Source organism: Puma concolor, chromosome E2 (assembly GCF_028749965.1).
Source record: "Puma concolor isolate L17-30 chromosome E2, mPumCon1.1.hap2, whole genome shotgun sequence".
NCBI classification, from domain to species: domain Eukaryota; kingdom Metazoa; phylum Chordata; class Mammalia; order Carnivora; family Felidae; genus Puma; species Puma concolor.
This window is the reverse complement of record NC_141681.1, coordinates 56,509,599-56,534,035: the sequence shown is the minus strand read 5'-3', so window position 1 is coordinate 56,534,035 and position 24,437 is coordinate 56,509,599. Positions and strand designations below refer to the sequence as shown.

The 24,437-nt window shown below is 43.2% G+C and overlaps 1 protein-coding gene, 2 long non-coding RNA genes and 1 pseudogene across 3 annotated transcripts in view; 1 reads left to right on the top strand and 3 right to left on the bottom strand.

Annotated features, from left to right (window-relative positions):
• Positions 1 to 24,437, bottom strand: part of LOC147573793 (uncharacterized) — a 76,347-nt gene that overhangs the window by 32,331 nt on the left and 19,579 nt on the right. The window lies entirely within an intron of this gene.
• Positions 9,176 to 9,736, bottom strand: LOC147573794 (uncharacterized). The gene is made up of 2 exons (XR_015244451.1): positions 9,497 to 9,736; positions 9,176 to 9,412 (listed from the first exon to the last, which is right to left on the bottom strand). It is a non-coding gene; the product is annotated as an uncharacterized LOC147573794 (long non-coding RNA).
• Positions 9,966 to 11,075, top strand: LOC112850859 (vomeronasal type-1 receptor 4-like). Its single transcript, XM_025914384.2, has one exon. It carries the CDS (start codon positions 10,089 to 10,091, stop codon positions 11,073 to 11,075), a length of 987 nt encoding a protein of 328 aa, XP_025770169.2. The 5' UTR covers positions 9,966 to 10,088.
• On the bottom strand, positions 19,039 to 20,751 carry LOC112850857 (vomeronasal type-1 receptor 4-like; annotated as a pseudogene).

Genomic DNA, 24,437 nt, shown 5'->3' with positions numbered 1-24,437 from the left:
CCCTTACAGAGTCTACCTCTCAGATGAACACAGAGAAAACCCGCCTACTTCTTCCTGCTGCCTGCATGATGGGCTCCGTGTTGACGGTCAGAGAAGTGAGTGCGTGTGCAAGATGGGCAACCGGGCCCTGAGATGTGTTTATTACTGTGTGACCGCCCCCCGCCCCCGCACCTCACAACAGCAATCAGCATTTCACCTGAAGCAGCACTGGCAGTGACAGGTGTGGGACCTGAGAATATTTTTGCCAACTTTCTCCCCACTGGCCAATTACCAAGGACAACTACAAGTTTCTAGCTAGCACCTCTAGAGACCACTGGCATGTGGGAAAGGGCGCAAAGCCTGAGGGAAAGAAGCCTGGGCAGGAGGGCACCGTGGGCCCGGGACAGAAAACGCTGGAGGGGAGAGCGGGCATGAGTGAGACACGGAGCCCAGGTCAAGGGCTGGGGTGACAGGGTTGAGAGACAGAAGTAAAGGTTTTCAAGTTATAAACAAATGGCCTCTCAGGGGGAAGAAAGGACGCAGCATTTGACCTGGGTATCAGTATGAGTCTGAGAAAGACGTTTTCCCCGTTGTTCTTCAATTTTCCACCCATGTTCTCTCTGGAAAAATGTATTTTGTAAATACGCATTTTTTATGGCATCAACATACCCCTTCTTTTATGGTTTGTACAGTGTCCCATCAAACCGAATATGCTGAAGTCTTAAGCTCCAGGACCTCAGAATGTCTCTTTATTTGGGAACAGGGTCATTGCACATGGAATTACTTAAGATGAAGTCATATTAGAGTAGGGAGTCTCCTAATCTAACATGACTGGTGTCCTTACAAAAAAGGGGGGGCGTAAGTTTGGGGAAAAAATGCACACGGGGTGAACACCACATGAACTTTGCTGCCACGATTCAAGGAAGCAGAAGTTGGACAGTGGCCCGAAAGGATTCCCCGAGGGCCTTCAAAGGAAGCACACCCGTGAGGACAACTTAATCTTCAACTTTTAGCTTCCAGAACCACCAGACATAAATGTCTGTTGTTTCAGCCAATCCTTGTAGGGTCCTTGTTATGGCAAACCCTGCAACTGTCACACCTTCCTTTTCACCTGCCTCCCCACGGGCAGAAGTACCTTCGAATGCAGAAAAGTCCCCCCTTCTACGTCCTTTTCCACAAGAGGGATTCATGACCAACACAAACAGCTCTGATCTGAAGGTTATCATACTATGAGTTTCCCCTCCCCCGTCTTAGAGACAGTGCCCTCCTAGAAACATCTCAAATCCTGCTACAGCACCGGGGACAGGACTGCACCAAGATCCTCCTACAAAACCAGGCACAGCAGACCCCTGTCACCTCCCCATGGGCCAGAGCTTGGGCTCCACTCTCAGAAATGAGTCCTGGAGACACAACAACTCACAAAATGCAGGTGGGGGAGGTGAGAAGAAGCACAAGTAATGGTGTTTCTAAAACCCCCTGCTGATCCTAAGTGTGACACTGACAAAACAGTAATGGTTGGTGAGTTTAGATAAAGAGTCTGCTCTAGGGGCACCTGGGTGACTCAGTCAGTTAAGCATCCGACTTCTGCTCAGGTCATGATCTCGCAGTTTGTGAGTTCAAGCCCCACGTCGGGCTCAGACAGCTCAGAGCCTGGAACCTGCTTCAGCTCCTGTGTCTCCCTCACTCTCTGCCCCTCCCCCACTTGCACTCTCTCATGCACACTCTCTCTCAAAAATAAATAAACGTTAAAAAATTAAAAAAAAAAAAAGAGTCTGCTCTAGGTTTACATTTGCTCTCAGATTACATTTTCTCCTTTACATTTTCTGTTAAATTGTTCAACATGATAAGTAAACGTTAAATGAAAAGTTATGGCATGAGGGTACACAGATCCTGGGATATTGTATTTTACAGTCATTGCAAGGGCAATTTCGCAAGTATGCATGGACTGTGAGAACATGCAAAAATGGTGGAGGAATCATCCCATCTCAAGAACCACTGAGACTATCCACATGTGCACAAAGCAACTGGACCAACTACTGATACCCCATGATGTGTGGGATAGCCAACATTTAACCTTCTTTTAAAAATTACAAAATATCATTATTTCTTCCTAATACTATAGGAATGTTGGATATTTCAAAAAAAAATAGAGAAAGTTGTTTTTTGGTTTTTCTTCTCATTCCAATTAGTCAACATATACTGCTATATTAATTTCAGGTAGACAATATAGTGATTCAACACTTTCATCAAATACATGGTGCCTGTAACAACAAGTGCACTCCTTACTCCCCACTGGGTCTTTAAAACATACCCCGCATCCAGCTCCCCTCTTGTAACCATCAGCGTGTTCTCTATACTTAAAGAGTCAGTGAGAAGCACCTCAGTGGTTCTGTCGGTTAAGCATTCAACTTTGGCTCAGGACATGATCTAACAGTTTGTGGGTTCAAGCCCACTGTCAGCCTCTGTGCTGACAGCTCAGAGCCTGGAGCCTGCTTCAGATTCTATGTCTCCCTCTCAATATGCCCCTTCCGGGCTTGTGTCCTATTTCTCAAAAATAAACAAACATTAAAATTTTTTTAATTAACAAAAAAAGAGTCAGAGAAAATTAAAGGTCTTTTCATCTTAGCCAGATATTCACTATCAAGAATTTTTTTCATTTAACTCTTATACGCATAAAAACTTTTGCCTGTGTTTAGATAAAATGACTCATTAATAATCATCAGGGAATAAACTGAAGTTTTTCGGGGAATATTGGAGAGCTATTTCTATTGCATAAAGATATCTCCTTTACAGACTAATGACCAATAAAAACTATTTGATTGTAAAGTATGGCCAGTATAACAATATTTATGTACACACTGAATCAAAACAGAGTATCTTCAAAAGTGTGTATTTATTTTTATGTCATTTCTGAGATAACATCAGATATACTCCAATGCTACGTTGAGAAACAAAATAAATCTAAATATGAAGAAAATCATTACATTTGGAGATGGAAATTGCATCAGTTTTGAGTATCAACACCTCATGTTATTGTTTATCATTACATATGTTTCCATATTTAAAGGCACACCTTGGAGGTCTGCACGTTTGGTTCCAGAGCACATCGAAAAAGCATATATCTCAAAAAGAATTCCAAGGAATTTTTCACCTCCCCATGCACATAAGTCATGTCCTCCCTGTACTGCAGTCTATTGAGTGTGCACTAGCATTATGTTTAAAAAACAACATGCATCATGTTTCAACCATACTTAGTTTCAGGAAAATGCTGACCATCATCTGAGCTTTTAGGGAGTCAGAAACTTTTTCCTGGTGGAGGGTCTTGTCGCCATGTTGAAGGCTGCTGACTGGTCAGGGTGGGCATTACCGAGGTTGGGGTGGAGGTGGCAATATCTTTCAAAAAGACAACAATAACGTTTGCTGCCTTGATTGAGGCTTCCTTTCACACCAATTTCTCTGTATCGTATGATGCTGTCTCGTTGCATTTTAGCCACAGAACTGCTTTCAGAACTGGAGTCAATCCTCTCCAACCCTGCTGCTGCTTTACCAACTAGGACTATGTACCCTTCCACATCCTTTGGTGTCATTTCTACAATCCTCACAGCATCTCCACCAGGAGTCGATTCCATCTCAGTCCTCCAGAAGGAGCAACGCCTCATGCACTCAAGTTTGATCATGAGATTGCAGCAACTCAGCCCCACTGACAGACCCAACATCTAATTCAGATCTCTTGCTTCTTCCACCACGTCTGCAGCCCACATTCATTCATTACATTTGCTGTCTTATATGGGCATGGTTCATGGCACCCCAAAATAATTCCAGTAGTGACATCAAAGATCACTAAACATAGATAACTAGGAGAAAAAAATGACAGAGGGTAAGTCTGAACTATTGTGACTACTACCAAAATGTGACACAGAGATACAAAGGGAGCAATGGTGTGAAAAACTGGTGCTGATAGACTTGCTCGAGGTAGGGTGCCACAAACCTTCCGTTTGCAAAAGCCACAGATTCTGCAGCCATAAAGCAAAGTGCAACAAAATGAGGTGTGACCATGGTAGCTTTCTGTTGTTGCTGGAACAAATTCCCATGAAATCAGCAGCTTCAAGCACCGCTCATTGATTTTCTCACAGGTCAGTAGGTGAGGAAGCCCAAATGTAGATGCTGGCTCTCCTGGACTCTTACCTGGAGCCTGTGAAGAAGATTCACCTCCACACTGATTCACATTCTTGCCAGAGGTCCTTTCTGTGGACAATCACCTTGAGGCTCCCTCCACCCTGACAGCCAGTAACAGGCATATGAATCCCCTTCCTGTTTCAAATCTCTTCCTCTTGTTACATCTACAAGACCTCTTCTGATTTCAGGGGCATATGATAATTTGGTCCACCCAGACAATCCAGGATAATCTCCCTATTTTAAGTCAGAGAATGAGTCTCTTAATTACATCTGCAAAATCCCTTTTACCATGTAAGGCAATTAAACGAAGGGATAACACCAGAAATGTGCTACTTCCTTAGGAGAAAAATAAAAATACTCTTAATTATAATTACATCCATAAGCCTGTTACCAGGGATTACTTTCAGATGGTTTCACACAAGAAAGAAACGTTACTTACACTTTTTCAATTCTGTTTTATGTTTTATTTCTTCTATATAGCATGCATTACATTTCAGATATATTCCACTAAAGAACAACTTCATCGAATCAGTTTTGGACAATGAATGTTCTTGAAGAGCTCAGTATCGGGAAGGGTCAGGCCTGCCACCCGCTGCCAACAATGAGTGCCTGGTACCAGTGAAGAGGCTCTCCTGCTGGATGCACCCCAGACACACCTCACCTGAAATTCCCACAAAGGAGTGAAATAGGGATGAGTGCTGATTTCTCAACAGCCTACCTGTGGCCTTACAGTATGTTAAAAATTGTGTAGGGGCATCTCGTACAAGCACAAGTTTTGCTTCATGGGATCAAAGGAAAAACCATCAATGAGTAATGTGTGACTCCATGGAAATGAGAGTATTAACCAGTGGGGAAATGAATCAGTGACCCCCAAGGTGCCACAAACCATCCCCTGAATCTCCATACCGATCCCCTTTGTATCTCTATTGCCCTTGAGAACTTCATCCGATAATTCCTTTTGTCTTGTCCATAGTTAAGATCATACCCTATCACCCTCTACTTCCTTAATTTGCATTTTCCCTCCACCTCCACCAGACCCTTCTACCTCCATACCTCACCTCCAACCCTCACCCACTTAGAATAGCTTCCTTCTGCCCCATGCCATTGCTGTGACTTCAGCCAAACACTCCTGACTTCCACCGCCTCTGCCTTCCTCTGGACCTATATTTCCTCTCCTCCAGTGACCTCAGCCCAACTCCCTATCATTCTTACCCTTCCCTCAAAATCCCAGCCTTCAAATACTGAGTGTCATTACCTCCCTGTATTCCCCGATTCACAACCCTACATATGCTATTCTCCTTTGGGCCCCTTCGTGTACCCAAACACACTACTCCCCCCATTGATTTCATGACCCACAATGATCTTGTCTGCAGGAGCCCATTATCCCCGCTCTAAGGCTCCTGCTCCCCTTCAACACTAACTATCTTGACACTAACTATCCCCAGGAAATTCATATCCCCAAATACATTGTAATAGAGTTTTCAGTTTCCTGTTTTTTGCTACCTTGGCCCAGTTTGGAGTCCCAGCCTGGAAGACAGTAGTCTCTCCTTCCTGAGCAACTGGTCAAGTCCACATAACCACCACCACTTTCATGGAGCTCTACTTCTGGCCACCATGAATCACCTCCAATCAGTCTGGGACCAACCACCAGCAAATGAGGAACAATCCTTATGCCCTAGAACTTAAGGAATTCAATGTGCCAATGATCGGAGAGTCCAGAAACCCAACTAGCCCCACTCTCTTTACCATACATAAGCTGCCCCTCGACCTCCAGGGGAACACATGTGTGGCCTCCCTGTCTTCTGGAGTCAAGCTGCCTTTCATCTGAGTGTCACTGTGTTGTGTCCAAATATCAAAAGAATATTTCAGATTTGAAGGCAATGGGGCTGCTACATCTGCACCCCAGTGATCGCCAGAGTTGATTCCACTCATCTGGCTGACTACGCGGGTGACCCGTTCCTCCCTTGCCACTGCATGTGCATCCCTCCCAAAGCTGTGTAATGGGTGGAGGAGGATGACCTTCCCTGATAAAGGAGGACCTCTCTTTGGTCAAGAGGATGCAAGTAGCTGCACTCTTTAATGGACCCTCAACACAAACCCTCAAGATCCATTAGTAACAGAATGTACGGGGCGTCAAGGTTCATAGATTCCAGATACATCCAAATGAGGTGCGGCATGGGCAGTCTGCATTTCTTATGAAATGAAATGAAATAAACCATTAATAAAGTAAATAAAATCAGTTAAATAAAACAGAATAAAAGAAAAGAATCTTCCATTCTTATAAATATATTCCCCTTCCTTTGCTATACTCCTTCACCTACTGTGGACAGGAACTCTGTGCCTCTTACCCAGTGATACTCCTCACTCACTTGTGTGCACTTTTCCTCCCAGTTATCTATTGTTTTCATGAGCTCTGTACACCCTTTCCTCACAGACTCCAATAGGTGCTACAAGCTAATCGTTTTGCACACCTTGTCCCATTGTACCATATGGCCCAGCGATGTCCTTAAAACATGCCATATATTTTATCCCTGTGCATATTTATCCCCTGATCTCCCACAACCACATTCCATGCTCTCTGCACCCCATTCTCCTGTACCCCCTTTCCCAGTGCTCTATTTCTAACACAGCTCACAGACCCCACACAGTGAAAGTTTCTCACCACACTCCACACCTCAAGTGGCAAAGCTCTGAGCACTGTTTAAATGTTGAAGACATTAAATGTTGCCATTGTGGGCTTGGTGACAGGGAGTCTCAAAGGCAATTGGGATCCTCTTGTTTTGCCTCACAGGTCTGGAGATATGCATGAAACTTTTCTCTACAAACATGTTACTGGAATACATATCCACCTGGTGACTTAGTAACTGTGGGCAAGTGAGGGGGACAGTGACATCTGTGTGGGTAGGTGCACTGTGTGTCAGAATGTAGACAGTGCATGAAGTCAGTGCATGTGTATGAGAAGAACTTATTTCAGTACACATTTCAGCATGTTTCAGTCAGTGAGTGTGCATACGTGCATTTGTACATATGTCTGAGCCTCCACAGTGTGTGCATTTCTGTGGTTGATGAATGGGTTGTGAGCCATATGGCTGTTTTCCCTGATGTGCCAAGTAGGGTGTGAGTAAAGGAAAATTCGTCTCTTACCAAGGGAGGTCAAAGGATCAAAAGGAAAATAAGCAATTTAGTACAAAATTATGAAAATATATGTATTGACTTTTGAGGACAGATTAGCTGTTTCTTTGAAACCATCCCACCTCACCCTGCTTCTTCCAGTGGTGGGCTTCTTCCCAGTTATACTGTTGCAGATGATCATGTACTTTCCATTAGGTAGATGCCCAGACAAACATGTGTGTTTTGTTGTGAGAGAGTCCTGGGCAGAATCCAGGAAGTGACTTGTGTAGAGAAGAATTAGCCTAACCTAAGGGAGTTCTGGCGTTTGCCCTCTGCTACTGGAGTCGATCTCTAATCGTTTGAATCTCATGCCTGATAGGGGTGTCTTTGTTTGCTTGAAGGTTTGACCACCAGGCTATCTAACAATGAGGTTTAGGATGACCCTTTGGGCCCAAAGTACCATGTCAGTCTCTGGAAGGGCTAGAGGCTAAAGGTATCAGTTCACCTTGGGGACAGAATGGACAGTGAGGTCAGCCATGCAGAAGGTAAATGGTAGAGTTGTAGTAATACTGCTGGGCATCAAGGCTTGTGAGAGCCACCCTCGCTGGCAATACCCCATGAGTGTTATCCCATATGGACCCCAGAAGGTAACACTCCATGACTCCAGACATTGGACAACAAAGGGATCCACACTGGGTACATTTCCTGGACTCTGCCTCATGTGTCTCTTCCCTGTCTAATGTTCACCTGTTCACTTTCCCTGTAATAAACCACAAGTCAGTAGAACTGCTCTCAGTGAGTTCTATGAGTCCTTCTAGAGAAGTATGGCAACTGAGCATGGTTTTCAGAAGATCCAAACTTACTCTTGGTGTCAGCACTGAGTGTGGTCTTGTGTGCACAGCAGTCCCTTTAACTCCTCTGTTGAGATAAAACTCTCAGGGGGAAGGCAGGGTAGACGTACACAAAATGTTAGATTTCTCTGTTGCAAAATTTGAAGAATCATTTTGACTCTTATACTTTATGTTTCTTCTTTAATTAGAAATTAATTACATGAGGGGCGCCTGGGTGGCTCAGTCGGTTGAGCGTCCGACTTCGGCTCAGGTCATTATCTCGCGGTCTGTGGGTTCGAGCCCCGCGTCGGGCTCTGTGCTGACAGCTCAGAGCTTGGAGCCTGTTTCAGATTCTGTGTCTCCCTCTTTCTCTGACGCTCCCCTGTTCATGCTCTCTCTCTGTCTCAAAAATAAATAAATGTTAAAAAAAAAAAAGAAATTAATTACATGATCAGTGAGTGCCCTTAGGAAATTTCAGCATAAGGAAGTCTAGAGAACTCTGCTAAGCATTCACTATAGTTGAATGAAGAAAGTAGCTTTGGCTTCAATGACACTTCAGAGATGGATACAATCTGCCTGTGAAACCATCTGATCCTGGTGCTTTTACTTGTGGTGGACATTTCTTCAACATTTATTTCTATGGATTTTGTTTGTTTGTTTAGACTTACTAGCACAGCTAGAATTGATATTGTTAAAGTATATTTTCCCAGAAATTTCTAGATCATTTCCAAATCCATTAGCATTTAGCTCTATTAATGTGCCCAATAATTTCTGAAGTAAATGAATGATATCAAGTTTTTGCTTTTACTCTTTTCTCATTAGAAAGCTTTTCAATTAGCTTGTCTGATATCACTTATCCTGAATACTTCAATAATGGTGCAACTTAGGGATTGAAAATTAAAAATGGCATATATTTGGTGTAGCGCTTCTCAAGGAAGCAGTGAATCCAGTGAGATATACCTGCTTGGCTGCCAGTCCCCCATGAGTCAAACTTCAGTAATTCCTGCTCCTTTCCTAGGAGACCCTGCCTGCCACAGGGATCATCAAAAATGAAGAGGCTCTCTCAAACACTCCAGTGGTCTATTTGAAGATACTCAGAAGGAACTTTTAATTGGTCTTTATAATTGGCAACTGGGAAACAACTTATTCATGAGTGTCCTCAGCTGCATACGGCTGAACTGTCATTGTGTGTACAGGAGAAATGATAATTACACTTCCAGGGGAGGTGAGGTTACAGATTCACAGACCTTTATCTGAGTCTGGCTGCCTCCTGTTCACATGTCCTGGCTGTTGTGATTCACGCAGAGCCAACAGTCCTGACAACAGGGAAGAGTCCAGTGAGTACTTCTACTTCAGTCTGAGAGGCACAGTTTACAAGGAAATGTAGTCTGAGTAAGTACCTGTGTGTCCAGAAGGATTATCTTGTGGTAGAAATAGATCCAATGGCAATTGGAAGAAAGGGGAGGAAGACTTCCTCAGTTGTGAGCTGAGCAAGTGAAGACAGATTCCCGATGACTCTTAAAATAATGTAATGATATCCTCACTGAGGATGACTGTTGGTGAGGAATACCAGTGATAATAAAATGGGTTTTCTTAGCCACCAAAAGACTTTAGTTAAGAAACTGATGTTTTGCCCACATGTCCTTACATGAACCACAGCCGACATTCACTGTATTATGAGTGATGTGCTCATAATGCCTTTATGCAAATAATGAAGAGTCGGATGGAACTTTAAGAATAACTTCACATTGTGCAGAAACCATCTAAGTGACTTTATTTCTAGAATAAACCAAGCATGTGTAAAAAGTCTAGCTCTGGGTTTGTGATGCTGGTACTTCTATCTGCTCCTGCTTCTTCAAGTCTCTGGCACTCCCACAGAAGCAAACCAACAAACTGGCTGTTGATGTCAAAACCTTCAACGAACCTTTTGTTCACAGGAATGATTGTTGCTATAATTTAAGGGAAAATGTACTGAATGATACAATAGCTTCCATGGATTTGGCATTAGCAATCATCTTCTCATCACAGATGATAGTTGGAATCCTGGGAAACTGCTCTCTTCTTTTCCATTATCTCTTCCATTACCACACTGAAGGGAGGTTGAGACCCACAGATTTGATTCTCAGGCAACTGATTATAGCCAACTCCCTATCGATGATCTCAAAAGGAGTCCCCCATACACTGAATGCTTTTGGGCTGGAATATTTCTTCCATAATTTGGGATGCAGACTTATTTTGTATGTTCAGAGAGTGGGCAGGGGGGTGTCCATTAGCAGCATCTGCCTCTTGAGTGTCTTCCAGACCATCATGATCAGCCCCATGAACTCCTGGTGGAAGGATCTTAAAGTCAAAGCTCCAAAGTATGTTGGTTTCTCCATTACCCTCTGCTGGATCACACACATCATGGTAAATTTTATCATTCCTGTTTATGGGTTGTATGTGTCTGAGAAACAGAGCAGCAAAAACATAACAAAGAAAAGGGATTATGGATACTGTTCTATTTCTGATCCTGAGACAATCACAGGGCCACTTTTTGTAGTACTGATAATATTCCCTGAAGTTTCACTTTCTGGGCTGATGATCTGGGCCAGCGGCTCCATGGTCTTCATCCTGAACAAACACAAGCAGCGCATCCAACACATTCACAGCACTGTTTCCCCCAGATCCTCTGCTGAGTCCAGAGCCATCCAGAGCACCCTTGTCCTGGTGAGCACCTTTGTGTCTTTCTACTTCCTCTCCTCCATCTTTCATGTTGGCATTGCTCTTATTTATAATCCCACTCGGTGGTTAGTAAACACCTCTGCCCTAACTTCTATGTGTTTTCCAACTTTCAGTCCCTTTCTGATCATGACACGAAACTCCACAGTACCCAGGCTCTGCTTTCCTCACATAAGAAACACAAAATCTCCTAACCTTACCAAAAAATGTAAAGTGTGTGTTTTTGCACAGAATTCAGTTTTTTATTTTCCTAAGACTTGAAAAGTCAATATAGCATTGTTTTAAAAATCATTTTCTAGTTTCTCCATTTGCTTTTGAGAGAGAGAGAGAGAGAGAGAGAGAGAGAGAGAGAGAGAGAGCCAGTACAAATGAGGGAGGGGCAAGGAGAGAGGGAGAGAGAGAATCCCAAGCCAGAAGCAGGCTCTGCACTGTCAGCACAGAGCCTGATCCAGGGCTCAAACTCACAAACCATGAGATCATGACTTGAGGTGAAATCAAGATGCTCAACAGACTGAGTCACCCAGGCACCCCAAAAAGTCAATACAGCATCTTAAAGCATAGCTGCATGTCTTTCTATGGTGGACCCTATGTAGGAACACATTAACATTATTTGTTCTTCCAATCAATGAGTGTAGAATGTCTTTCCTTTTCTTTGTGCCATCTTCTATTCTTTCATCAATGTTTTACAGTTTTCAGAGTGAAAGACTTTTTTGCCTCTGGTTAGGTTTATTTGTAGGTGTCTTATTAGTTTGAGTACAATTGTAAATGGGAATGTTTTCATTTTTAAAGTTTGTATTTAATGGGACACATGGGTGGCTCAGTTAAGCCTCTGACTCTCGATTTTGGCTCGGGTCATGATCTCGTGGTTCATTTGATCGAACCCCACATCAGGCTTTGTGCTGTCACCAGGAAAACTGCTTGGGATTCTCTCTCTCATGTTCTCCCTTTCTGCCCCTTCCCCACTTGTGTTTGGTTACATGTGTACGCTTGCTCTCTCTCTCTCTCAAAATAAATAAATGAAACTTTAAAGTTTGTATTTAACTTCCAGTTAGTTAACATACAGGGCAATATTAGTTTCAGGTGCACAATATACTGATTCAACACTTCCATACAATACCCGGTACTGATCACAAAATTGCATACCTTGCTCCCCGTCACCTATTTAACCCATCCCCCTCCCACTTCCCCCTGGTAGCCATCAGTTTTTCTCAATAATTAAGAAACTGTTTCTTGGTGTACTCCTCTCTCTCTTTTTCCCCCTTTTGCTCACTTATTTTGTTTCTTCAATTCCACATACAAGAGGCAGTTGGGTGGCTCAGCTGACTGAGCCTCAGGCTCTTGATATTGACTCAGGACATGATCTCACAGTTCGTGAATTCAAGGCCCATGTCGGGTTCTGTGCTGATAGAGGGGAGCCTGCTAGAATACTCTCTCTCTCTCTGACCGTTCCCTACTTACACACTTTGACCCTCTCTCAAAATAAATTAATAAACTTAAAAAAAACTATTAAAATTCCACATCAGAGTGAAATAATATGGTATTTGTCTTTCTCTAAAAACCTTATTTCATTTAGAACAATACTCTCTAGAGGCATCCATGTTGCGGCAAATGGCAAGATTTCATTCTTTTTTATGGCTAAATAATATACATATCTTTTTTATCCAGGCATCCGATGATGGACATTTTGGCTGTTTCCATAATTTGGTAATTGTTGACAATGCTGTTATAAACATTGAGGTGCATGGAATCCTTTGAATTAATATTTTTATATTCTTTTTTTTTTTATTCTTTGAGTAAACACCTAGTGGTGCAATTGCAGGGTCGTAGCTAGAGACGAGGGAAATTGTTTGCTTAAGTTCTCTTTCCGCTGTTTCATTATTCATGTATATAAAAAGGCAACAGATTTCTACACATTGATTTTGTAACCTGCAACATTACCAAATTCATTTATCACTTCTAGTAATTTTTTGGTGGAGTCTACCATATGATACACACATATACACACAGAGAATGGAATATAAATAGCCTTCTATAACAACGAAATTATGGTAGAGGCTACAACCTGGATGAACCTGAAAGACATGCTATATCCAGTAAGTCAGACACAAAAGGATAAATAAGGTATGATTCCACTTAAACAAAGTACCTAGAGATACCAAATTTATAGACACACAGTAAAATCATGCTTGTTGGCAACTGGGGGAGGGAAGATGGGAAATTATTGCTTAAAGGGTATGGAGTTTTAGATTGAGATGATTTTAAAATGCTGGAAATGGATACTGATGATGATGGCACAATACAGGAATACCACTGAAGTATACAATTAAATATGGTAAAAGTGTTACATATATTTTATGTTATGTATATTTTACCATAATAAAAAAGGCACAAAACCACAATGAGATACCCCATTATACCTACTACAATGAGTATTATTTAAAAAAACAACTTGGGGCGCCTGGGTGGCTCAGTCGGTTAAGCGTCTAACTTCGGCTCAGGTCATGATCTCGCAGTCCATGAGTTCGAGCCCCACGTCGGGCTCTGTGCTGACCGCTCAGAGCCTGGAGCCTGTTTCGGATTCTGTGTCTCCCTCTCTCTCTGACCCTCCCCTGTTCATGCTTTGTCTCTCTCTGTCTCAAAAAAAAATAAACGTTAAAAAAAAATTCTTTAAAAAAACAACTTAAAGATAACACATGTTGGTGAGGATGTAGAGAAAATGGAACCCTCCTATGTTACCAGAAGGATGGAAAATGGTGCAGCCACTATGGAAAATGCAGTGGCAGTTACTCTGTAAGTTAAACAAGGACTTACCAGGTGACCCAGAAATTCCACTCCTATGTATGTAAGTCTAAAGAAATGAAGGGGTCAAGGGGGTCAAAGATACAAACTTCCAGGTATAAAATAAATAAGACATTGAAATGTAATGTATCACATGGTGACTATGGTTAACAACACCATATGGCTTATTTTAAAGTAGTTAAGGAGCACCTGGGTGGCTCGCTCTGTGGAGCACCCCACTTTGGCTCAGGTCATGATCTTGCAGTTCTTGGGTTCAAGCCCAGCATCAGGCTCTCTGCTATCACCAAGGAGCCCACTTCGGATCCTCTGTCCCCTCTCTCTCCTCCCTCCCCCACTAACCCTCTCTCTCCCTCTCTAAAATAAATAAAACATTAAGAAAAATATTAAAGTGGCTAAGAGACTAGATCTTAGAAGTTCTCATCACACACACACACTCACACACACTCACATACACACACACACACACACACAAATAAAATCTGAAACTATTATAATGGTATATGTCAATTATTATTCAGTATAAAAGAGAATTGAAATAAAAGTTCCAAAAGAGATATACAAACATGTTCACAGCTGCACTATTCAGAAAAGCCAAAGGAGGAAACAAAATGTGTAAACATACAATGAGAATATTGTTTAGCCACTAGAAGGACTGAAATACTGACATATAGTACAACATGCATCAACCCTGAAAACACTATGCTAAGGGAAAGACACCAGAAGCTAAAGGCCACATATTATGTGATTCCATTTATAGGAAATATGCAAAAGAGTCAAATTCAAACAGATGGACAACACATCAGTAGTTCCCACAATGTGGGAGGTCGGAATGTGCGTGAATGGCTAATGGGTGGCGGATGTCCTCTTGCAGAGATCAAAATGTCAGGGACGGAGGAGCTTGGGAACTCATGACAGCGTAGGAGGGGATCACCACATCCCACATTTACAACTAGACAACATGCACATCCAGGTCAATATATCAGAGAGCGATCCGAAGACTGGCAGAGCAATCTCCACAAGTAAACATAAAGAAGGTACATTTGAAAGACTAGGAAGGTCACAAAGGCAGAAGGAGGCTGCCGACAGAACAGAGTGAGCTCCGCTCACAGGGAGGACAGAGAAACAGGCCCTCACAATGGCGTGTTCACATCGGTCAGACTAATCCCTATAACGTTTGGCTTTAAAAACCAGAGGGGCTGAATTCTGTGAGTTTGTAAAACCCAGTGGGACTTGAAGGCTGGAGCTTACACAGTCAGCTCACTCAGCCCTGGGTGAGCTGTGGGGTGAGTAATGGCTGAGTCCCAGCCATTAAACAGATAGCAGCCTGCACAGAGAGGCACACGAACATGGCAGTTTACCCATTGCCAGGGGAAAAGGGAGGCAGATCTGTTCATAGTGATTTCAGAGCAGGTCGGGGACTTCTTTAAACATGAGGTAGCTGGCAGCTGTCATTTTCCTCTCCCACCCACCAGTTAAACACAGAGCCACCCGCAGGAAGCAGGGCTGCACAGACACTTGTAACCTCAGCCAAGGGCTCAGGGCAAATTTTGTTAAAGTTGCCCACAGACCCACACAGAGGCAGCACCCAGTCACACACCCTCAGTCACTGTCCCACACTGGAACCACCCCCCTGTGCCCGACAGTGCTGGTACACAGCCTCCAGCTGTCACGGTGCTCAGTGGGACCTGACATGGGACTGGAGGCCCAGGGCAAATTTGCTACCACCGGTGCCTGGCTCCCAAATTCCCTGGCAGGCACTTCCCCTCACAACTGGCCTCCAGGGCCCCACTAACACCACAGAGAGCAAGTACAGTCCACAACAGGCAGAGAGTCAGTGCCCACAACCACATGGAAAGGAAAAGTGAACCAGACACAACAGCAGGGGGTCAGCGATACGCATAAGATACTCTCCCAAAGTGCCAGGTTCTGGTTAGGAGAGGACACTGCACCATGGGCAAACTCCAGAATCTCCTCTTCATACGTCACTACTTTCAAGAGCAGAAGACACAGTTGACTTTCCTAACACACAGAAACAGACACAGAGAGGCAGTAAAATGATGAGACAGAGATAACTATTGCAAACAATATAACAGGACAGGCCACCGCCAGAGATCTAAGCAAAACAGATACAAGTAACATACCTGATAGAGAATTGAAATCAATGGTCATAAGAATACTCACCGGACTTGAGAAAGACCGGAAGACATGAGTGAGACCCTTAATACGTATTGAAAGAACAACACAGCAGGGACAAAGGGCTCAATAAACACATGAGAGGGGCACCTGGGTGGCTCAGTCAGTTGAGCATCTGACTTTGGCTCAGTTGATGAGTTCGAGCCCCGCATCAGGCTCTGTGCTGACAGCTCAGAGCCTGGAGCCTGTTTCGGATTCTGTGTCTCCCTCTCTCTGACCCTCCCCTGGTTCATGCTCTGTCTCTCTCTGTCTCAAAAATAAATAAACATTAAAAAAATTTTTTTAATAAAAATAAACACATGAGAAACACATCTGGTGGAAGGAATAGCAGGATTGAAGAAGCAGTGACCTAGTGACCTAGAATTAGTGACCTAGAAGACAGAGTAATGAAAAGTAAAGCTGAACAAAAGAGACAAAAAGATTTATACAAAACAAGAGCAGACTTAGGAACTCAGTGACTCCTTCAAACATAATAATATTTGTATTACAGGACTCCCAGAAGAAGACAGAAAAGGGAGCAGAAAATTTATTTGAAGAAATAATTACTGAACATTTCCCTAATCTGAGGAAGGAGAGAGACATCCAGGTCCAGGAGGCACAGGGAACTCTCATCAAAATGAATAAAATCAGGGGGGAGTGGGTGGCTCAGTTGGTTAAGCGTCTGACTCTTGACCTTGGTGCAGTTCATGATATCACAGTTCATGGGGTCGAGCCCCACATCGAGCTCCTTGCTGAGGGCATGGAGCCTTCTTGGGATTCTGTTTCTCCCTTTCTCTGCACCTCACTTGCTCTCTCTTGGTCTCTCTCTCAATATAAATGAAGAAACTTTTCAAAAAGTCAATAAAAGCAGATCCACCCCAAGACCTGTTGTAATTAAATTTGCAAAATATACTGATAAAGAAAGAAATCTTATCTAAAGGGCCACAAGACAAAAGAAGTCATTAACTTATGAAAGGTAACCCATAAGGCAGCAGGAGATTTTTCAACAGAAACTTGGCAAGCCAGAAGGGAGTGGCCTGATGCATTTAAAGTGCTGATTTGCAAAGTCCACAGCCAAAAATATTCTATTAAAAAGGCTATCATTCAGAATAAAAGGAGAGACAGAGTTTCCCAGACAAACACAAACTAAAGGAATTTGTGATCATTAAACCAGTATCCTGCAAAAAATATAAAAGGGGAACACTGAGAGCAATGGAGAGATCCTAAGTGACAGTATAAACGTAGGGAGCACAAAAGCAGTAAAAATGAATATTTCTGTAAAAAGTCAATCAAAAAACTCACAAACAAATTGATATAAATATAATAACATATGCCTAAAATCTGGGGAGGACATAAGAAAAGGAGCAGGGGCATCTGGGGCTTGACAATAGTCTATTTATTGAACAAAATTCCGAGTACACAACTGTGATCACTTCGTGAACTTTCCTTGAGCTACATACTTATTACCAGTGATTGTGCCTTTATATTTTTTAAAAGATTTTTTTGTAATTTTTTAGAGAAACAGAGAAAGAGACAGACAGACAGACAGATGGAACTCACAAGCCAGGGAGAGGGCCAGAGGCAGAGAGAGACAGAGAGAGACAGAGAGAGACAGAGAATCCCAAGGAGGATCCCCATTCAGTGTGGAGCTCAATGGGGGACTTGATCCCATAACCCTGGGATCAGGACCTGAGCCAAAATCAAGAGTCGGACACTCTACCCACTGAGCCACCCAGACACCCCAGGCCTTTGTATTTTTCAAATGAATCTCACCATTCAAAAAAGATGGGATATGCTAAATAGAACAGTGTTGTTCTTCTACTGGAAAGGCAGTGTTGAACACTACATAATGCAATGACATTGTGCTTAGCTTTTAAATGTATGCTAAAATTTCTAGGTAAAACTAAGGAGCAATGTTACAACAATGATACAACTTCCCAAAGAGTACCCAATTATTGTATAGAATTATAACGTCAAATTATATTTAAAAATTCATACAAAAACACAGATGAAAAGAGAAAATAAACCCCACTGAAACCAAATGTCAAACTGTTATATTAACCTTAAATAGACTAATTTATCCCTTTATTTTCTTTCACAGAAAATATTTATTGGAAAATAATGTTTTGTTTCATGATGAGAGTCAAAAAATAACACCATAAGCAACGTAAAACCTCTGGCGCTGCTTCTGTAAGGAAACAGCTGAGAGGCTTCTGTGTCACTTTGGGAGCAGACCATCCTCAGGATCTCTGCGCTCCTGTGACAGCTGTGACACAGCATATATGGGCGGTATGTGGCTCCGGTCCTGCTGGAGGCCCAAGGAGCCTACATGGTCCACACAAGATCCTCTGGCCAACAGCATCACAGAGAATTTGAGGGCAGCAGGGAACCACTTCTGAGAAGGGACAGCAGGGGACAGCCTTGTCCCGCCTAACACTGGAGTGTAGCCCAGTCTCTTAGACTCATGGTCCTGCTGGAGGAGTAGATGCCCACTGGCCTCGTGCTCAGTTTGTTGCCCAAATGTCTCAGCCAACAAAAACCTGAGACTCTTCCCAGGACAACTTGACCCACCAATTCTCACTGGTGTGGCCAAAGACAAGAAGGAAGTATCTGTGGTCTCAGCCCCTAAAGGCTGCTGGCTGAATCTTTGCACTTCAAATCCTGTCCGTACTGGAGAAAGCAGCCAGGGTGAGCACCTCACGCAGTAGTTCGGAACCACAGAAGAAGAGCAAGATGCTGTTCATGATGCCTTCCAGGAGGAGCATAGAGGTCTCTAGTTCACATAAATAGAATGGATCCATGTCCCTCCCTTTCAAATGGCTCTCCCTTCAGGGCTCCCAATGGAGTGGAAGTCTCCACCATAAACTCTTCTCTTCACTTTGGAGACTCAAGTGTGCACCTCCAAAAACTCTTTCTTACCATTATGGTCAAATCACCTTCACAAAGGAGAGAAATTTTTCTTCTCCAGATGCCAATTCCATGGAACTCCTGGCTTTGAAGATTGTCACAATCACCTGACAATGGAAAAGAATCAGCTAGGGGAGCCTGGGTGGCTCAGTCGGTTAAGCGTCCGACTTCAACTCAGGTCACGATCTCGCGGTCCCTGAGTTCGAGCCCCGCGTCGGGCTCTGGGCTGATGGCTCAGAGCCTGGAGCCTGCTTCAGATTCTGTGTCTCCCTCTCTCTCTGCCCCTCCCCCGTTCATGCTCTCTCTCTGTCTCAAAAATAAATAAACGTTAAAAAAAAAAAAAAAGAATCAAGAATCAGCTAAAATGTAATTCTATGCTGTCCACTACCCTCTCCAGTCCAACCTGTACATTTCTCCCTGAAAATGTTTCCACAAGCTCACCTCCCATGCTCCCAAACATCATACTTCACATGACTGACTCCCGCCCCTCTGGTATGACATGTACACAATTATACCTGGCTCCCCAAAGCTTTACTTGCTGACTTTATTTTCCCTCCAGCACTATTCTCTGCAGTGTCACTGATGACCTGGTCCATTTTCATGCTCTTTCTGGTTTTATTTTTAAGATTAAATTTTTTTTTAAGTAACTCTACAAACAACATGGGGCTCAAACTTACAACCCTGAGATCAAGAGTCACACACTCCACTGACTGAGCCAGCCAGGCACCCATTCATGCTCCTGTCCTTATAATTCCATGCCTACTTCACTTCTGGGAAATTTACTGTGACAAATTTAATGGACACGCTCAAAGCCTTCTCAATGATATCCGGATTGTTTCAGGACCCGGATATTACACTGCATAATTTCTGAACTCTTTCACTGCAAGCGTTTAGCACAACTTCAATCACATGAATACTTAAAGATAACTATGTTTCACTACAAATACTATTGCAACTTATTGCTTAATTGAAGAAGATGCTCAATATGTAATGTTTACCATTCTCGGGTTAGCCTCTCATCATTGTACTGGGGACTCTGAGAGTGAGGAATGAACTACCAAATGAGTATCACCGAAACACTTACAATTTACATCTTACTCATAGAATGAGGAGACTTTATATTCTTTGTCCAGGAGAAGCAAACTGTGGATACCCTGGGGTCACGACTCATGAGCAGAAAGGGGCTGATGGATGGGAAACAGAGAGTGAATCCTGAAGCAGTGATCCAGAGTACCCAGCTGGGATTTTCAAAAAGACCCAAAATAATATTAAAGATAGAAGAAAGGGTGTTTAAGCAGACAAAGGGGCTCATCAGGAGAAAAATGGTTTTGGTGCCTGTGGACACAGGGGATGATGTGGCAGAGACATGGGTCTGATGAATCTGTTGGACCTCCTGCTTGTGCCATGATGAAAACCATGCAGCCGCTGGCCCAGAGCACAAGCCCCAAATATAACACATCAGGGAATGATAACGCTGCATACAATGAGTCCCCAGCTTTGTCACAACAAACAGCTGAACAGTATCCAAACATTTTCCTGTTTGTGATGTTTTTGTTGCTCAAAGTATGGGATACTACTCAAAAATATGGGATACAGCGTGTTTGCCAGTATTTGCAAGACTCAGCACAGGACAAGTGAAGGGACAAGGCACTTGAGAGCTTTCCCTTAAGCGCTGCCCATCTGGAGTTCCAGGCGCTGATCGTGATGGCACGAAAGACACTTGAGAGGCAGGTCGCACCAATGGACACACCCCTGGCTACGCCCTGAACATAGGGGAAAAATTTACATCCAAAATCACTGAACATGTTATACCACCCAAAAGATGGCACTGTATGGTGTATTCCAAGAGAGAACGGGACCAAAATGTTGGCTACAGTCAGCTTCTTGAAAACCAAATCTGTGGGCCTTGGCCTGCCTACACCCAGTGAAAGAAAGGAGGTCACAGTGGTAAAGAAGAGAGAAGTTCCCCAGGATTCCAAGCACAGTCTGCACTAAGAAGATCACTCCTACTTCCAGATCCCTGGTGGCCATGCTATGTGTCCTCAGTGACTGATATTGTCTTCTGGGCTAGAGGATCCTGTGTGGGAATAAGAGGCAGGGGCCACATGAATCATGTCAGCTGAAATCCAATATTCTCCACTCGCCAACACTTCCTACTTTCAAATAATTACTTAAAGTTCTTCAGTCATTTGAGGTCTTCCAAGAGATGCATGAACAACCATTACAGAACACATAGTATGTGTGAATCACGGTTGTAACGACCACCCAGATGGTCACTTCTGATTTCTCACAAATATATGAGGCAGGCATCATTGCAATCCTTAGAAAGATGAGGACCACAAGAGCAGAGACGTTAAGTGCTGTCTCTGAATTTATTCACAATGAGGGGCAGAGTAGGAATTGGAACCTGGGGGGCCAGTAACAGTTAGTGTATTTAATCCATAATATACAAAAATACTACTTCGCTGGGTTCTTCAAATAAACCAGATCTAAATTAGTTTTATGTCTGCACATGGCCATTTCAATTTATAATGGTATTATTTTATTTTAAATTTTTGACAAGTTTCCACTTATTTATGAAGTATTTTTCAATAGGTAAACATTAACTGTAAATCCCACCCTAGAGACCTCAGTAAACTGTAGATGCACAGACTGTAGAACTGCAACGCTGCAGGTTCCTGCCCCGTGACAACCTGGAATTAATGAATGTGAGAGGGCTCAATATTGGAAACGCAACAGAAAGAATCATTTGCTTTCATTCCAAAAACAAAAGTGCAATGCCACAAGACATAGGAGCTCTTTAAGTACTGTCTGATTAAACTGTGTGCATTAGAAACAAAATTAGTACTGTCTTCAATGTATACACACACACACATGCACAATTAATGCCTGAGTTAAATAAAATTAGTAGCAATATAGCAAGCTTTGTGAAAGATACTGAAACACAAGACACATGGAAAAAGATGTTAAGGCAAGAACTTTGTATATTGTATAAGTGAAATAATCTGGAATCTGGATTGGTATTATATTATGTTGGTATTATAATAATATTTAAAATTCATTTTTTATTTTACAGAGAGAAAGAGAGCATATGTGTGGGAAAGAGGGCAAAGGGTGAGAGACACAGAGAGAACCTTAAACACGCCCCATGCTCAGCACCAAACTCAATGCGTGGCACCATCCATGACCCTAGGATCATGACCTGAACTGAAACCAGGAGTCGGACAATCAACCAACTGAGCTACCCAGCTGCCCCAGGATTATAATATTTTGAGGCAGCAGAAGTATCACAAGATGCATTTGAGCCTAAAAATCTTGCCCTGAAACCTAAGTTATATTTTACTTAAAAGTTGTTTCCCTGACATCACTGGGAAAAGGCTGTCCATAATCAATTGAGATACAATTCTTTAATCTTTTAAGGCATCACAGATGTAGAGTTAGAGAAAACATTTCGACTCTAGCAACTGTGATCAGATACACTTTTTCTGCACACAACCAGATGATTACTATACATGCATCCAACTATTTAGTACAAATATGGATGTGTTGTAACTGCACCTTAGAACCTGACAATTATGCCTACAGTTCATTAAAATAGACTGAACAGCATACGGATTCCACAAATACAGCCCTTAAGCACATTAAAAATCAGATTTCATGACCATTTGGGTGAAACCACATAGTCACTGTCAGTGAGGATTATACTACACGCCTTAGGAGCCATCAGGGTTGGGTGCAGGTCTAGGACCCCATCTCTCTATACCAGCTCAGCTTCTGGCTCAGGAGGTAATCCAGCTTCCCATGTGGCTTTGGCACTGAGCCAGATTCAAACGCAGAAAACCCCCTTTGTTTAATCTGGTCACTTACCTGGACTCCTGACACAGTTCCTTCCCTTACAGAGTCTACCTCTCAGATGAACACAGAGAAACCCACCTACTTCTTCCTGCTGCCTGCATGATGGGCTCTGTGTGATGGTCAGAGAAGTGAGTGCGTGTGCAAGATGGGCAACCGGGCCCTGAGATGTGTTTATGACTGTGTGACCGCCCCCTCCACTCACAATGGCAATTAGCATTTCACCTGAAGCGGTACTGACAGTGACAGGCTTGGGACCTGAGAATATTTTTGCAAACTTTCTCCCCACTGGCCAGTTACCAAGAACAACTACAAGTTTCTAGCTAGCACCTCTAGAAACCACTGGTGTGTGGGAAAGGACGCAAAGCCTGAAAGAAAGAAGAAGCCTGGGCAGGAGGGCACCGTGGGCCCAGAACAGAGAGCGCTGGACAGGAGAGCGGGCATGAGTGAGACACGGAGCCCAGGTCAAGGGCTGGGGTGACAGGGTTGAGAGAGAGAAGTAAAGGTTTTAAGTTATAAACACATGGCCTCTCAGGGGGAAGAAAGGACACGGCATCTGACTTGGTAATCAGTATTAGTCTGAGAAAGACTTTTTTTTTTTTTAAGTTTATTTATTTTTTTTAATTTTTTAACTTTTTTTTATTTATTTTTGAGACAGAGAGAGACAGAGCATGAACAGGGGAGGGGCAGAGAGAGAGGGAGACACAGAATTGGAAGCAGGCTCCAGGCTCTGAGCCATCAGCCCAGAGGCTGACGCGGGGCTCGAACTCACGGACCGCGAGATCGTGACCTGGCTGAAGTCGGACACTTAACCGACTGAGCCACCCAGGTGCCCCATTACGTTTATTTATTTTTAGAGAGGGAGAGAGCGAGCAAGTGGGGGAGGACCAGAGAGATTGAGAGAGAGAGAGAGAGAGAGAGAGACAGAGAGAGAGAATCCCAAGCAGGCACTAGGCTGACAGGGCAGAGCCTGAAGCAGGACTCGGTCTCTCAAACCCCAAGATCATGACCTGAGCCAAAATCAAGAGTTGGATGCTTAGCCCACTAAACCACCCAGGTGCCCCAGACTTTTTCCCTTTGATCTTCAAATCTCTAGGCCTCTTTGTTATTGTCTGGAAAAACCATACTTTGCAAAGAGGCCTATTTTATGCCATTAAAATACCCATACCTTTATGGATTGCATCGTGTCCCATCAAAATGAAATGTGCTAGGGGCTAGCCTGGGTGGCTCAGTAGGTTGAGTGTCCAACTTCAGTTCAGGTCACGATCTCATGGTTCGTGGGTTCGAGCCCCGTGTCAGGCTCTGGAACCTCCAGCTCAGAACCTGGAGTTGGCTTCACAGATTCTGTGTGTGTGTCTCTCTCTCTTTGCCCCTCACCCACTCGCACCCTGTCTCTCAAAATAAATAAATGTTTAAAAACAAAAGCAAAAACAAAACAAACAAAAAATTAAAATGAATGTACTGAAGTCTTATCCCCTGGTAGCTCAGAATATCTAAAGAATACGACCTTCTTTAGAAATGGAATCACTGCAGATGATATGAGTTAAGATGAGATCACACTGGAGAAGGGTACATCTAATCCAACATGACTGGCATCCACAAAAAAGGGAAAATTTAGGGGCTCCAGGGTGACTCATCAGTTACCTTGATTTCGGCTCGGGTTGTGACCTCATGGTTCATGACATGGAGCCCCAAGACAGGTTCTGTGCTGACAGTGTGGAGCCTGCTTGGGATGCTCTCTCTCCCTCTGTCTGCTCCTTCCCTGTGTGCTCGCTCTCTCTCTCGCTCTCTCTCTCTCCTTCTCCCTCTCCCTCTCTCAAAATAAATTAATAAACATTTTAAAAAAACAAAAAGGGGAAATTTAGAGGCAGACATGCACACAGGGTGAACACC